General features: G+C 35.9%; 1 protein-coding gene across 1 annotated transcript in view; it reads left to right on the top strand.

Moving 5' to 3' along the window:
• The window catches only part of NRG3 (neuregulin 3), a 570,166-nt gene that overhangs the window by 322,161 nt on the left and 231,700 nt on the right, over positions 1-16,305 (top strand). Inside the window, exon 5 of the mRNA XM_014940346.1 lies at positions 8,439-8,568. Coding sequence (XP_014795832.1) covers positions 8,439-8,568 — 130 coding nt within the window. The remainder of the gene's footprint in view (positions 1-8,438; positions 8,569-16,305) is intronic.

Genomic DNA, 16,305 nt, shown 5'->3' on the forward strand with positions numbered 1-16,305 from the left:
AAATGTGTAAGTGTACTGCTAAGAAGGACTGATGGGTGTAAGTTTTTCTAACTTCTGAACAAAAAAAGAATTTGTTCTGCAACTCTTCACTTATTTGCAAGGAACCCCAATAAACCCAGTTAAAGTAACAGTCCTCCCTAGGCCATGAGATTTGAATCCTCTTGAGATCACTTGAAGCTGAGCATGAAAATAAATGAAAATTATTTGGATTTAAGTCAACTTTCTTTTTATTACTATTCCTATAGATTTGATACACTAGATTTTGTTTGAATTTTTTTTCCATTGTAGTGTGCTGGTGGTTGCAGACATCACAGACAGCTTTCTTCTAACCTATGCAGAATTGTTCTGTATGTTGTGGTTTGTGTTTTTTTTCCGAAGTATTGATTGCATCGTCATGCTGCAAAACATAAAATTTAACTGTATTCAATTTCTCCATCTATTGGAGACTATTTCCTAGAGCTATTTCAGCATCCCCAGAAGGTTGTCCCCTTTTGGTGCAATGGTGCTTGCTCTCAAGGGGTTTTGGTGACTCCAGTGACTGTCAGTATAGTGGGACAGGACAGCTAAGGAGCAAATGAGAGAGAATCCCTGGTAGGGGATGGTAGATCCACTTCTGGCACAATCTTGAGCACCCCGATTTTTCACTGAATTCCTCTATGAGTTTCTTGTAGATCAATTAATGAGTTAATAAAGTTCTACCAAAGGCCGCTTGAATACATGCCTGATTGGCAAAAGCACTCTGCACCTAGAGTGCTCATCAGAACTGTCATGACTCAATTTTCAGAATAACTCTTCACATTGAATGCAGAAGCCTTTTAGAGTTTTAGTTGCTCCTGTTTCTTTGGCTCCTAGACGTTGAACTTCTGAAAAACCCTGGACTTTTGTGTCTCACGGGGCTCTCTCCTGAGTCATCTTCCATTTGTTCAGCTTTCACTGATTTCAGTTTGAGCTGTAGAGGAGAATACAGCCTCGGATGTGCAATTCTGTGCATATATAGATGAATTTCATTGGTATTCAGTGTTTAGTTCTGACAGATGTGATCAGATAATACATTCTGAAGCGATGCTGTCTTTATTTGCTTTTCTGTTTTTGAGTTTCAGTTGCAAGATATCATTAGATGGGCATTTTTTTGTACATTGTTTTTAGAAATTCTGGTGCTTTGGGTTTTTTTAAGTCATGAAAGCAAAGATGTACTTTAATACATAAGTTTTGCAGGAAGCAAGCATTTCTCTAATAGCACATGATATTTTGCTAATAATGTACTAGTGGATTGAAAATCCTTCCATGTATTTTTCAAGATATGGGTTAATACTTGTGTATTGTGATTTCTAAGTGATAAAGCATTCGGAAAATGTGAATACTTCTAGAAAAAGGTCACACTTTAAGAATTAATTTTGGAGTCACTAACAGGGAATGTGTGCTGATTTTTGGAGAGATGACTGTCTCTTTAATTTCTTCTATGTTTCTGGGGCTGGAGCTGTTGTTTCTGTGCAGTAGTCGATGTGATGCTGTGCTCTGCTGATACAGGGAGAAAAGCAGTCTGCTTAAGGATGTGGCTGTGCCCACAGAGAAATGTTCCACAGGAATGTGCTTCTTGAGTTAATACCACATGAGCTGCCTTATATAATCCTCTGAATTAAACACAAAGGAAAAACATTCAGACCGTCTCTCACTGATAACAATTTCAGCCACCTCCACAATCTGGCTGGGAATCCAACTATAGTGGAAATGACGATGTTTTGATGCATCTGCTGCTTTATCAGTTTGTTGCTAAATTATACAGATTTATTCATTTAAATCTGAAGGATAATAAAGTTCCAAGTATTTCCATATCTATAGCACAATTTTGCTTTATATCACAATGCAATCAAATCCTTTTAAGTGTTATTGGATTAAGTAAATTTTGTCTGGCACAAAATGGCTAAGGGGTAGCTGCTTGAGTAATCAGCATTCAAAACTCAATTGCTAGTTAATACAAAACTGGCTCTGTAAATGCAATAAAATATTTTTCATATTTTCATTAAGTTTTGGTTTTAATCCTAGATAAATGGATGCAAAAAGTTCAAGAAAATTTAGAACAAGAACCCTGTTACTATTTTAAAAAAGTTTTAATTTCTAGATATCTTAAGGTTTTTTCTCACAATTTATTACTGGAATTTTTAAATTCAATGGTGCCACAGTCTGCCATGGCTAACACCAGCTAGGAAGATCTACGGTTTGCATTAAAAATGAGTAGTCTTGAAAGTTTACTTCGGAAATGTCAACAACTTAAGAAAGAGTTACCGCCAGCTAAAGCTATATCATAACGAACTCTTGCAAGCAATATTTAAGTTTTTCACTCCTCCTTCCGTAATTAATATCTTGCTAGGGTTTGGTATCTTTTCTCTGTATCCACATTTAATTTACTTCTAAAAACACAGGAATAAACATTTGGGGTTATATGTTTTGTAAGATTCCGGTTACTATGAGCAAACAAAGTAATACAAAACCTATTCCGTGTGTAATTTTCATGTTTGCAAGAGTCTTTCTAGTAGGGCTACCACATAATTCTAAAATATCAGAAAGAAGCACTGTATGATTCTGTAAGAGCAGTGGGGAACCCTGATAATAGTGAGTCATTGTAAATATTTTACCATTGACTTCAGTGAACGTAAAATTTAAGTCTCTTTATGCTATTAAATGACCTTCTATTTTACTTTCTTTATAGAATGCAATAGTGATATAAAATACATTGTAAAAAATGTTGGGATTTTTTGTGAAAGTTTTTTTTGGTAACTGTAATTGGATTGTCACAGGAAGTCCATTTGTTTGTACTTGGCATACTTTTTTTGTAGTGCATTTAAAAATGGGGTCACTTTTTTGGTGCCTCAGTAAGTCAATGGTTCTCAGAAATGCTCAGTTATAGATGGATAACGACGTAAAGCTAATTTGCATGTTGATGATAAATCTACGAAGCTGATAATACCCAATGGTACTTAAAATAGGCAGTATTTTTAAAAAGTCTTTCCATGTGTAAGCTCTGGTATTAAACCAAATATGATGTCTTAAATATTCCTCCTTGATAATGCACTATGTGGTCACTATACCTATGTTAAGAAGTGAATGTTACTATGTAGTTACACAATTTGTATGGCTCTCCACTAGAGACTTCAGAGAAGTGGAATCTTCTCATCTCTTGTTCTGCCAGGTCATTTTTTTCACTCTCGGCTAAGGCTGTCTATCTGGAAAAAATGTATATAATGAGGACCATGCAGCATAGCTAGCATTTAAAGCTTGCGTGCAAAACCTTTTTTAATTTGAGATGTTCCCAGTAAAATCTATTTCTAAAGCCAGACAGATGTGATGGGTGGAAATGGTTGCTGCTGCTGCAGTCTGCACAGAAACAGCTGCCATCAATGCTGCTGTTTCCCAGGATATTTTAAATCTTGCATTCTCTCTTTTCCTGCATTTGTCCTTTGCAATTACAGGTTTATTAATATCAGAGCATAGTACTGGAAACAGTGAATCTGGTAGCCTTGAAAGGGGAGATAGTATTTATAGTATCCGTATTATGCCTTGAAGATCTTTCAATAAATTAGCTATAATGAGCCATTCTTTGCTGGTATAACCATAATGAAATAGATTAATGAGACAAAAATGCAAAGTCACTAACACTTCTTCAGACCAAGCTTTAGACCTTAGCAAAATAAAATAACATCTGAAAACTTCCTAGTGAAATTTTTTTCAAGATTCCGGAAAGACTGCATTTTTTTTAAACAACTCAGTGCTTCTAAATAAAAGATCTTGAAGCCTTCCTCTGAAGCTTGAACTGTGCTCTTGTTCATTTGATTAAACAGTGACATCTGACACTTGGCAATGGTATATCCGTTTCTGGAGTATGGGAATCATACATAAAGCATTGCTGATAGTGAGGTGAGAAAAATAGAACAAAAGTATCTCGAAATTTTTTATTCCAATGAAGTTGGAAAGACTCCAGCAGAAATCAATAGCCCCTGCTGCTTTTGCATGAAACACTCGAACACGTAGGAATTTAAAAAAAAAAAAAAAAAAAATAGGAAAAAGAAGACTTGAAGGCATTATGGATTATTGGCATTTAAGTATTGGACTCAAGGACATCCGCATGCATAACAAGTTCCCTTTCTACCCTGTAAATATTTAGGTCTGATACCCATGTTCAAAGACTAGAAAATAAATTAAGGGGCTGTACTAGTAATTTTGTGAATGACTAGGTCTTATCGCTTATTTAAATAAGAACAAATCAAGCATCATAATAGAATGGTGGATACCTAGCAGGCTTCTGAAGATATCAAGGACAATTCCACCATGGAAAAGTCAATTCAGTGCTTGGTTAGGAGCCGAAAAAAAGGTGGGAGACAATAAGATTTATTACTTATTAGAAAAATAATGAAGAAAACTATATAGTCTCTACAGTGTTTGCTATTGTTTGTTCTTCTTGTAGTTCTGTTTAGACCAAGTTTTTACATTTTGTTTTTTTGTTATTTGATGAAGCTGTAACAAGTTTGTTTCATCGTGAGTGTAACATGAAATAACAGCAGATTGTAACTTTTCGGAAAACTCACATATCCTGTATGTGAGTATATCCACCAGAAAATGCAAAACAGCTCTAGGGGGTATCTAGAATATCAATTGGTAACATGGCTTTTGAGCACTGAATGTTAGTGAACGACCTTTGTAGATCAGACATCTGATCTTTGCAGACCAAAGATCAGCTGTACATAGACAGATGTTCCCATGAGCATCAACCTGGCCAGACTTGCACAAATACTTCCAAGACAGGCTATAACTTAAAACTGACTTTTAATGAGACCATATTCAGTTAAAAAAAAGTTACAAATTATTGTGTACTTTTCAACTTAAGTTGTGCTTAATTTGAAAGACCAGAGACCGATCTCAGCAATGTAAAAAAAGCTTGAAGTCATGTGCAAGTGGAGAAAATGAAGTATCATGACTTACACCTGTTTATAAATAAAACAGATGGGGCTTTGAGGGGAGTGTTTTGACTCTAGCCCCCCATCACTCTGCAGGGGCACAGCACCGTGGCACTCCTCTGGAAGTGTCTGAAACCCCAGTTCTGGAAGGCTGGCTTGCTGGAACGGCAGACCATAGTTTAACAATTTACATCAGCAGAGAAGTCCAATTACTTGTGTAATTTCCATTAGCACTCAAATAAATTAAGCTATGCTGTAGCTGTATCTTCAGTGGTACTTCTGCCAGTATATAAGCTCGGTCTTAGCTCTCTTCTGACACTGCTGAATTGGCAAAGTTTCTGCTGTGGACTTGATTTAATCTTGAATAATATTGAACAGAGAAGTGATTAAAATAAAAGAGAATAAAAACTCTGAAGAATATATTTAATCTAAAACTTTAAAATGCTGACCTTGACAAGGTATTTTTGAATTAATTATGGTAGGAGTATCCAGCACTTCAAACACTCTGTTCTGAGAATTCGGTACATCAGTAACTCGAAGACACATTTTGTGAAACTGTGTGTCTCCTTAGTTTTGCTCTTGTCCTTTGGGGACATCTCAGATTGCTTTGGTCTATGTAATGTGACTGCCTTCGTAGGGCTATTTGCACGGATTGTTTCTCCAGAGCAGGCTGACAAATATAAGTGTTCTGTTCTCTAAAGCCATATCAAGTTGAGTTGCTGTTCATCAAACAGTTTTAGTTACCTTTTGCAATTATCACAAGTGCTTTCAAATAACATTATCTTCTGTTTTCCATATTTAAAGGGGATAGAAAATTCATGTCTGATTAGTGTTGGTTTTTGTTTGTTGCTTTTTTTTTGCCTAAGCAAATTTAAATGATCATTTAAGTTCTCCCATGTAATATTGACCTTAGGTAACTGGGCTACCTTTTTTCTACCTGAAGATATTTTGTTACATAAAAGCTGATCATTCTTGCAATGTTGATAGTGATGTGCTGCTGAGTGTTTGCATTTACAAACATCTTCTGTTGTTTCCAAAATTCAGTTTGATATATTTCACTTCAGGGTTTGCTTGCAGTCATTAAAAGCGTAGTTATTTTTGTATAGCCTACACCTTTTTTGTAAATGCTGCTATCTGGAAAAATGGCAGGACCTTTCATTCTGAGTCTGCAAAAACATTTCAAGGGAGACTATTGGAATTTATTCCCAGGATTTTTTTTTCTCTCCACTGAAAACTTTGAGCTAAAATATTTTCTCCCTGGGGGAAAAAAAAAAAAGTGTTGTATACAAAAATTAAATGTCGATTTTCTTACTCTTTTCAAAAGTATTTTATTAATCTTCCTTCACTTAATCTGGATAACAAGGGAAATTTGTAGCACTGTGTTATTTTAAATAGACTAAGAATGAAAAAATTACTGTGAAAGATTTTTGGAATTATCTGAATTTTCTTGCAGAATCATACTTACCGGTATCTTGCATTTCAGTGTTTTGGTTTTCAACTCTGGTATTATCTTAGTGGATATTTACTTTCTATTGAGTTATGAGTGAAAAACAAGTTAAAGCGTGTATATGATTTTGAGTTAGCAAAGTTCCATGTGCATTGAGCACAGCTTCATTCCTTTGATAGGAGGCAACAAAATTTTGTGCTAGCCTGTATGGTTTATAATGAAATGTTCTCTTATAATTTTACTGTGTATTACTATATTAGATCTTGGTCCTTTTGCCCGCAAAGTGAGGAGGAATTTAAACTTTGAGAATTAAGATTGTTTGTGAATATTAAGCGATGGCTCTATGGAAATCGTTGTCTACTTTGAAAATCATACTTAATTAGAAAAATCCTTGTCTTAGTGGAGAAAATAAAAATGTCTGTCAGTCAGACATCTTCCTCTGAAAATTTCATTTTATTGTTGATTAATCCAACTGGATTGGAAAGGTTAAAGAGATACACTAGAAGACAGGCATGATAGCTCACACTGACATACTGTCAGCCTATTCCAAATCTCATTATCTAATTACATATTCCAAAGTTGCAGCCAACGGTTTAAACTGTGATTTATTTTTTGAACTGTGTTGTGGGGGTGTTTCAACAGGCCTGTAAAAGCCTACAGATGCTGTACCTGAAATGACACAATCTATAGTGCATTGCTTGTGTTTAAGTTCTGGGTCAATTTTTGTGACTGGTGAATCAAATTAGCAATGTCCTTAGGTTTTTGGCTTTGTTTTTAATTTCTGTGTTGTTGGCTAGATGCCAGGTGGCCACCAAAGCTGGACAGGGGAGAGAAAATATAATGAAAGGCTCGTGGGTTGAGATAAGGGCAGGGAGATCACTCAGCAATAACTGTTGCAGGCAAAACAGACTTGAATAAGAGAAATTAATTTAATTTATTGCCAGTCAAATCAGAGGAAGATAATGAGAAAAAAAAAACTTAAACACTTTCTCCCTACCCCTCCCTTCTTCCTGGGCTCAACTTCACTCCCCATTTCTCTATCTCTTGCCCCCAAGCAGTGCGGGGGGACAGGGAATGGGGATTGTGGTCTGTTCATCTGCTGCTCCTTCCTCCTCAGGGGGAGGATTCCTCACACTCTTCCCCTGCTCCAGTGTGGGTTTATGTCTCTATGAAGCCATAGGTCCTGTCAGGAGCCTGCTCTAGCGTGGTGGCTTCCCATGGGGTCACAGCCTCCTTCGGGCATCCACCTTCTCTGGTGTGGGGTCTTCCACAGGCTGCAGGTGGAGATCTGCTCCTCTGTTAACCTCCATGGGCTGCAGAGGGACAGCCTGCCTCACCATGGTCTTCACCACAGGCTGCAGGGGAATCTGCTTTGGTGCCTGGAGCATCTCCTCACCACCTCCTTCACTGACCTTGGTGTCTGCCGGGTTGTTGCTCTTGTATTCTTAAATATGTTATCCCAGAGGTGCTACTACTGTGGCTGATGGGCTCAGCCTTGGCCAGTGGTGAGTGCATCTTAGAGCCAGCTGCCATTGGCCCTATCAGGCACAAGGAAAACTTCTAGAACCTTCTCACAGAAGCCACCCCTGTAACCTCCTTGCTACCAAAACCTTGCCATGCGAGCCCAAGACAATAATTTAGCTATTTTTTCATGCAAATAGTTGTGCATTGTATTTAAAATCATATGAAAATGTTGATCTGGTTGAAAAACAAAAAAATAGGTGTGTTTACATTTTAGAAGGGGTACTTGGAAATTGGAAATTATTGAAATTTTACTCAACTTTGCAGCAGCCTAGTTTGGTTTCCTGCTAATGTTTCCAAATATAAGATTCCTTTTGTGAATCTTTTTAAGAAGCTTTATTGGAATTAATATTACAGTTACATTTGCTTGCCCTGTGCTTTTGCTTTCTGTTAATTAGTCTGGCTTGATCAGTCGATGTTACTGAGACTAATTTGATCAAATTTATTTAAGATATACTTTAAGAATATTTAATATTCAGCCTTACAGCATTTCTTTCTTTTTTTTTTTTCCCCCTCCATAGATACTACAACGTATTCCACCGAGCGATCTGAGCACTTTAAGCCATGCAAAGACAAGGATCTTGCATATTGTCTCAATGAAGGGGAATGCTTTGTGATCGAAACCTTAACGGGATCCCATAAACACTGCCGGTAAGTCATGTGCAAAGAAGTTGTGCAAAAGTTTTCTGTCCAAGGGAGACAGCATTAGAAAAAATAAACATTCAGACTTAAAATGTTACAAAGCAATGGAATTTGTCTCCAATTTGATTGGCTCCCTCACAGTTGATGTGTTTTTTTCCTAGTCTGTAATATTTGTAATTACAAATAAGGAAATAAAGCAACATTTAGATTACTTTTATAGGTAAGAAAAATCTTCAATATTCTATTTTCTGATCATATAAAAAAGTGAGGATTAATGTTTTGCTTTGTTTTTTACATATTAAAATCTTATGTTCCTCTACATACCAGAAGCATTCTTTTATTTTGGGTACTCAAAGTAGAGCTTTGACAATATATGTATACATTGAGGGACAGGAAGACTTGTTCAGTTAGTCGTTTTAAGAATTAGGGTTTCATAAGTTTAATTACTGAAAGATAAAATGGACTGTAATAGCCATTTGAATCTGCTATATAGCTGTTGTACAGTTTTATGTTCCTGAACTTCTGTTATTATCTATGACTGTGTTGAATGTATTTAAAAGAATATCAGAAAGGAAAGCCAGATCACCAAATATAACTATTCTAGGTGTAGTGGCCGGTAAAAGGGAGCAATACTCAGAAGGAATACTGTAACATCTTCCTAAAGATTAGAAAAAAAAATCTGAACTATTTAAACGATCTTTTAAACAGAAGTGGTGAAAAATGAAAACCTCTACTTTTGATGCTTTAATCTACTCCTAAGATACAAAAGGTATACCTAATACTCTTATGTGCCTAAATTATAACTCTAAAAATATAGCTATCTCTAACGTAAACAATAAAAAGCACCTGAGATACTTGGGAGCTTTCCTGAGTGATTTTTCATTAGGCTGGTAAATATATTAGCTAATTTATTTGAACAGACTGTTTTAGTAAACTCCATGGATTAAACTTTCAAATATCTACAGGAGTATGTCTCATAAGAGATGTCATTTTGGAGGTTCGACTTTCAAGATCTTTCCTGTTGTCTGCCTTTGCCAAATTCCTGTTTATTTGCTGTGATTCTAATGCTGCAGTCTGACTAATGGTTAGAAGCTTTTCCCCAAAGCTAAACCAGCCAGAATGTTGTTTTCATTCTTTCCAGCAAAGTGAAACTTTTTCATCACCTTCTCTTGTGTAATTCTTTCATAGGGAAAGCTGGGTATTGTTTGTGAATCCGTTAGCTCCTGTGTGTAACAGATGTGCATTGCTTGTACGAGTTTCAGGCATTGACACATTCTCTGGGAATTAAACGTCTGCTTACTTCAGTGGGTACTTTGAAGTGTGGGACACGGGAAAAGACACATATGAGGCAATAAAAATGCATATAGCAAGAGAGGACATTTAAAAAATTTAAATGGGATTAAACTAGTTATAATGCTTTGTTTAATTCTGTAAGGACCTTCAGCACTGCAAGCAGCGGCTTGTTCAGTGTTCAGTTCAGAATTGCTTTTATGATACTGATATGTGGGTCATTAATGAAGAGAAACCTTTTAATTTGCCCTTCAGATTCTGTATCTCTATGTTGGCAAGAGACTCTATGTGTCTTTGTCAGGACCTGTGCTGTAGTGAGTGGGATGCAGGTGCTTTCTATCTGTAGTCTAGAACCACGCTCTGAAATAGCAGCTAGAACGTACACATATAGTAAGATACAATATTGATGTACTGTATTTGTCCTCCAACTAGAAAAAAAAAAAGTCACTTTCCCTGAGAATGAGTGAGTTATGGAATTCCCATTGCAATTAAAAGAATCATTTGAATACAGAATTATGAAGACTTAGAGAGCGAAATGATACTTTGTTCTTAGAATCAGGCTGCATTGTGTATTCTCATTGAGAGTTTGATTTTGCATCTGTTCTGGGGACAGAGTACCAATTTACTGAAATGGGAATTTGCCATGTGGAACAGCTGCAGATAGAAGACCTTGATGTAGCAAAAAACTTTCGTCCCACTTTGTCGGGTTTAAGAGTGTTGGTAGATGATATGCTTAGGCAGTTGTGCGGTCCCTGGTGTGTGTACGTATTTAAGGACAAATATGCTAATGATTGTTAAAGAAAAAAAGATTCAATAGTAATTAATAAATATTCAAGTTACATCATGGACGTCTTCTCGGTCCTTGTGAACCATATTGTCAGTGCAAACGGTCTCAACTGGCAGATCAATCACTTTTCAGAGTTGACAAAGTTCATAACACTCTTGTTGGACATTAGGAGGAGATGAGCACATGTTGAATTCCAGCAGTCAGTAATGACATTGGCAGCTAGATGTTGTAGAGCACTGGCTCTGAAACGTTCTTCTGTTTTGTGAGATAGCGTGCTTTACCTAGTCTGAGCCTGTAATTGTGGGGAGTGGGAGTAGCATGCGCTGTTGGTGAAGGGCAAGAGGGAGGTTGTGTTTCAGGAAACCACTGGGAAACAGTAAACAGGCAGCCCTGCTTATGCATCTTCCATGTCTTGATGAAAATTTGCCTGGGGACATAAACTGGCAGAGTTCTCCGGCAAGATTAGATAACAGGATATACTGGATGTTGTTTGTGCTATTTAAAAGGTGTGACTTCAGTATTTATTTTTGTGAATGGTTTAACACGGGCTTGTTTTAAGGATAGGGTAGGTCAACAGTAGGGAAAATTCATATTTAGCTTCTCCATATGCTGAATTTTTTTTCCCTGTTGCCATCTTGAGAATTTAAGCTGAATGGTGAGGGTGCTTTTAGTTGCTATTTACATAAAACAAATCCAGTACACAGTCAACACTGACACATTGGCATTTAACTGGGTATTACATAATGCGAGCTTTAAAAAGTTTAAGTTTTGTCTATACAATTTTATTTCAAAGACCCTACCTCAAGTCACTCTGGGTTTTTGGGGTTGATCATTTTTTTTGTGTGCAAATCCTTCTGCATTATATTTTTTTCAGTCCGTTCATTTTCTTCTGATTACCCATTTTGGACTGGAAAACACTGAATGAATGCGTGGCTAAAAGTTCTGAGGGGAGAAGTGGATTGTGCTGTTAAATTTCGCTCTTGAAAGAAGCCATTAAGTCTATTGTGTACACACTGGAAATCTTGGTGTTGGCAATGAACTCTAATGTACTTTTTATAGATTTGAGTGTGTTGGATGAGATATTCCTTTGGTCCTTTGTTTGTGTCCTTCATCTCTCCTTCATGAAGCAAGCAGTATAACACCTGAATTAGTTTTCTAACAGCAGAGGGTGAAAGAATAGACTTACAAATGCACAGTAAACAAAGCATCATTCCCAGTTAAACAAATTACAGCAGGTTGTACATACGCATCCAAAGAGCACCAATGTGGTTGCTATTCTAGATTTTTCAGATTTCACAGGACAACATGGTTTTGATGCGTTCATCTTGTTCTGATGAATTTTGAGCTTGGTGATCTTGCCCTTTAATGCATAAAAATTTCCATTTTCACATTTAGATGATTAAAAATTTATACCAGCATTGCTCAGCTTTGTTTAAATATGTCTTGAAACCAGAAGGACTGAATTCCCTTTTAATGAAAGTCCAATTTGCATAAATGTTTATATACTGTCAGGTTTAATTGTGAGTCTTTTGCATAGTAGTAACTGTAATCCAGGAATAGCCCTTGCTGTCAGTAAAAGCCAGAGAAAGGAATCAAACTGGACTTTAGAACAGCTCTGAGAATGGCATATATGTGTACTTAACCATAAGTTAAAAGTCTAAAAAGTTAAGACTATTTCCCCCTTTTAGTTATGTGACTCGTTATCTAGGCTTTTGCAGTCTGACCTAGGTCTTTTAAAATACCAGCTATTCCATTTTGTTTGTTTCTCCCATCTTGAATTTCAGTGACACTTTTGCAGGATGCTTCCAACAAGTAGGTAAAGCAAACCTAGAAAATGATTCACTATTGAATAGCATTGAACAAATGAAACATTTTGTTGATGTTACGGTGTTACAAGGTTAGTTTAATCAAAAATAATCCATTGCATTAAGCTAACAATGTAACATACAGCTACCAGAGTTTAAAGGAGGAAGAAAGCTGTGCTTAAAATTTAGGATTACTTTCCATGTCAAGGGCAATCAACAGACCTCCTGATGTGAAAATTACTGGTTTATGAGCATAGCTGGAGCACATACCCAGGTTATATTTGCGTGGCTGCACACATCATTAGCTGGAAATGCTGCCATTTTTACTTTAGTGTTTACCTCAGAAAAGCTGAGGTGAACTTGAAATACCACATTAAGTAGCTCTAAGCTTTTGTTAAGCAACTGTATTTTAATATAGATATCAAATTGCATTATTATTACATCACCTGCTTATTCAGCAGTGCTTTTAAAACTTATGGTTGCTTTCAGCAATGTGGTTGTTTCTGTGAGCTCAGATGAAAAACCCTGTGTGCTTAAGGTGTTGTGACTGTAATACTTTTCAAAACTCAGGCCTGTAGGTAGTCAGGAAGCAGAAATTCTGGCCAAGATGTGTGTCACACGGACTGCGTATCCCAAGGGTAGAATCAGTTCAGCCACATTCATAGTTGTTTGCTAGGACTTGAGAGAGTGCTAGTAAACAACAAATAAATATATACCTTTATTTCTTTAAGTAATATTGATAACAAATCTGCAATTTGACTATTTTTCCCTTTTTTATTGGAAAACATAATGTTTTTCTTGTCTAGCTTTAGATATTTATTTTCCTTAATACAAAAAAAACCCAAACAAACCCAACCAAAAACATCCCCAAAACCCAAACCACTTCTGTGTTTTCCCTTTCAAGCTCCTGCCCCTTGACATTACAGGAAGACGTTGCATGACTTTACTGTCACGTATCCGTTTTATCCTTTTAAACCTTTTTATATATGAACTGTTAAGAAAAATAGTTTCTAAGACTCAGAATGAAATGGTGTAAAGCCCAAGACATCTGTAGGACTTGTACTTGTTACCTAGGTAGATTTTTACCATTTGGTCTGAAATTTTCTGTAATCAACACATAAGATTTGAGCTTAATTAATTAGAACCATTTAATCAGAATCAAAACCTAAATTATTTTGTCCAAATGCTGAACTTTGTCAGTTATCCATACTCTTTTTCCTAATAGTCCTCTAAAATGAAAACCCTTGAGGTCTGGTGTCATGGTATAAGAATTCAATAAATAACAAATAGCTTTTAAATTTAAAGATAATATCTTCTAACATTCTCCCCTGGTGAAATAGTGCAACAATATATTATGTGATATACACACTAAACGAGGCTGTATTCAATAACACCTGATTCATGCTTTCATAATTTAGCATTCAGAAGATAGAGGCTCTTGAGAAGGCTTCTTGTCAAAGTACTTTAATTGTTGATTAATTTTCACAGTCTCAACACTCCATTTTACAGTGGTTTTTTATTTACAGATTTTTCCCCTGGATTATTGCATTTAGCAGATACTTACCTTCTTCAATCTTCTGTAACTTCTGCACTGGAAAATACTTTCAGCTTGAAATATATATATATATATATATGCAAATTGAAAAGTCTTATGAAGTTCAATTACTTTCAAATATCTGCAGAACTGAGTGTTTTAGTGCAGCAGTGTAACAGTCTGTATTTCAAACATCATGACAGAAATTTTCCTTGATGTGTTTACAAAAATTCACCCTTCAGCACATGCTAAGTTTTTGAGTACTGCAATAAATCGGTGTTTATTACTGTTGTTGCATTCATATAATGTCGTTGCATCAAACAGCTCTATGCACTTGAGAAGTCACTAGCAAACATCTATTACCCGTTTATACCTCTTAAATATTTCCTGGAAACAAGTTTGTATTAGTCTTATTAATTAGGGGAGGATAAATTAATTTCATGGTGAAAACAAAAAATAAAATAAAGCTTTGTATTTAGTGATAGTTTTAAGTTTCTATGGAGATGCTGTATTCTTAGAATTTCAGGTTTCATTTGCTTTCTGCTCAGCACCTTAAAGAGGCCAGATTTTCTAATGATTTCCCTTTGAAAAGCTTTGATTACTAAACAATATTAATTTTCTGGTTCTATTACTATCTTTTGAAGTAATGAAATTTACACTCTTGCTTCAGGCTATGATGAACACGCACTTTTCCAGTCAGAGTAATAAGCTAAAAGCCACAATACTGAACCCGTAAAATGCACGCTAAGATATTTGAATTATACACTAATTTAACTTAATACACCTGTGATTCATTTGATTTAAGCAAAATCCATAAAAAGAAAATAAAATTCATAGTCCATTTCATCTTGTTTGAAATGCTTATTCCAATTAATATTCTTGAAAGAGTTTGAGGAAGAAGAAATAAAGGAGAAGTTGTTTAGCTGTGCATCCAAAGTTAAAGTTAGATGCTTAAGAGAATTTACCCATTTTAAACTTATGTCAGCATAGAGGACTGAAAATCTTTCTTTCACAAAATACTAAAAATTAATGTAAATCCATTTTCAATTAACAAAGTATGGAGAAACATAGTTACAGACTTAGCATGTTCTGCTGCCTACTTTTTTTTTTTGCCAAACACTTTTAATTCATAGATAATAGCTGTCAAATCAAACAGTGTTAATTCTTTCATCTCTGTGTGTACACATTTATTTCCCAAATGTAAAAGAAGTATTATTTCAAAGAACCAACCCATAACACGTGTGAAACAAAAATATTTCTGGAAGCTTTAAGTAAACTGTCATCTCCTTCTGGAGGACTGGAAGAAAAAGAGACTCAATTCGGCTGCCTTTGCATTTGGCAATATCCCTTTGGTTGGTTAAAGTAAGAGTTGGGCTATAACCTTGAATTTCAGTTGAGAGAAGTGAGAAATATAGTCGTCAGCTCAGCAGCTGAGATAGCTTTTTCTCGAGGCTGCTAATAATTCTTGGGTTTCTTGATTTGGTACCTAAGTGGGAGATTAGGAAGCAGTGCTGTGCTAGTATTTATTCTCATGTCTCACTAGCAAGAGTACTTAAAGTTGGTAGAACCTTACATTTTTATCATCATCTTTTCTTGTGCCTACACGTTTCTGAAGCTGTGTCTTGTCATTATAGGTTAGCAAGGCATCTTGATTGTGTAGCACATCTATACTGGTAGAAGTGACTGAAAACCATTCTATATAAAATGCAAACTTCTCTGAAAAAAGTTGATCTGTAAATGGAAGACAGTGCCTCTGAACTGCCTCCTCTTTCCTGGTTCTAAAGGAAAATAAAGTTATGTGACCTACAGAAAGCTATTACTCAGTACATGCTCCTTGAAACTAAATACAAGATGAAAAGCTGCATTCTGAAAATTGGAAAAATACAAAATGGTGAAGTCTTTCTCCTGCAAAGGAACATTGCATCAATTTATAAGAATTCGGGTTTTCCCCCTTGCTTTCCAAAACCTGCCAGTGAAAAATGGATTGTATAGCTTTTACATTGTAGAAAGGAAAACCCTTGAAAGTATGGGTGCAGATATTGATGGCATATATTGAATCTGGTTTGAACCTAATATATGCAAATATTCTGCCATCAAACTCTGCTTTTAAATTAACTTGGAAATGAGTTAGGGTTTTTGTTGTTGTTGTTCTTACCTCCCTTAGGCAAGAAGGAATTTGTGGAGTGCGTAATGCAGACATCTGAAATCTCTCATTTAAATTCTCATCCTTGCCAGTGTCGTAAGTACACTGAGAGCAATAGCGTTTCCAATCTAATCCTATCTGCAGACATTCTCCCAGAAGATCTGCTGGAACAAACCTTGCTAGGAGA

Source organism: Calidris pugnax, unplaced genomic scaffold (assembly GCF_001431845.1).
Source record: "Calidris pugnax isolate Ruff unplaced genomic scaffold, ASM143184v1 scaffold39, whole genome shotgun sequence".
Taxonomy (NCBI): Eukaryota; Metazoa; Chordata; class Aves; order Charadriiformes; family Scolopacidae; genus Calidris; species Calidris pugnax.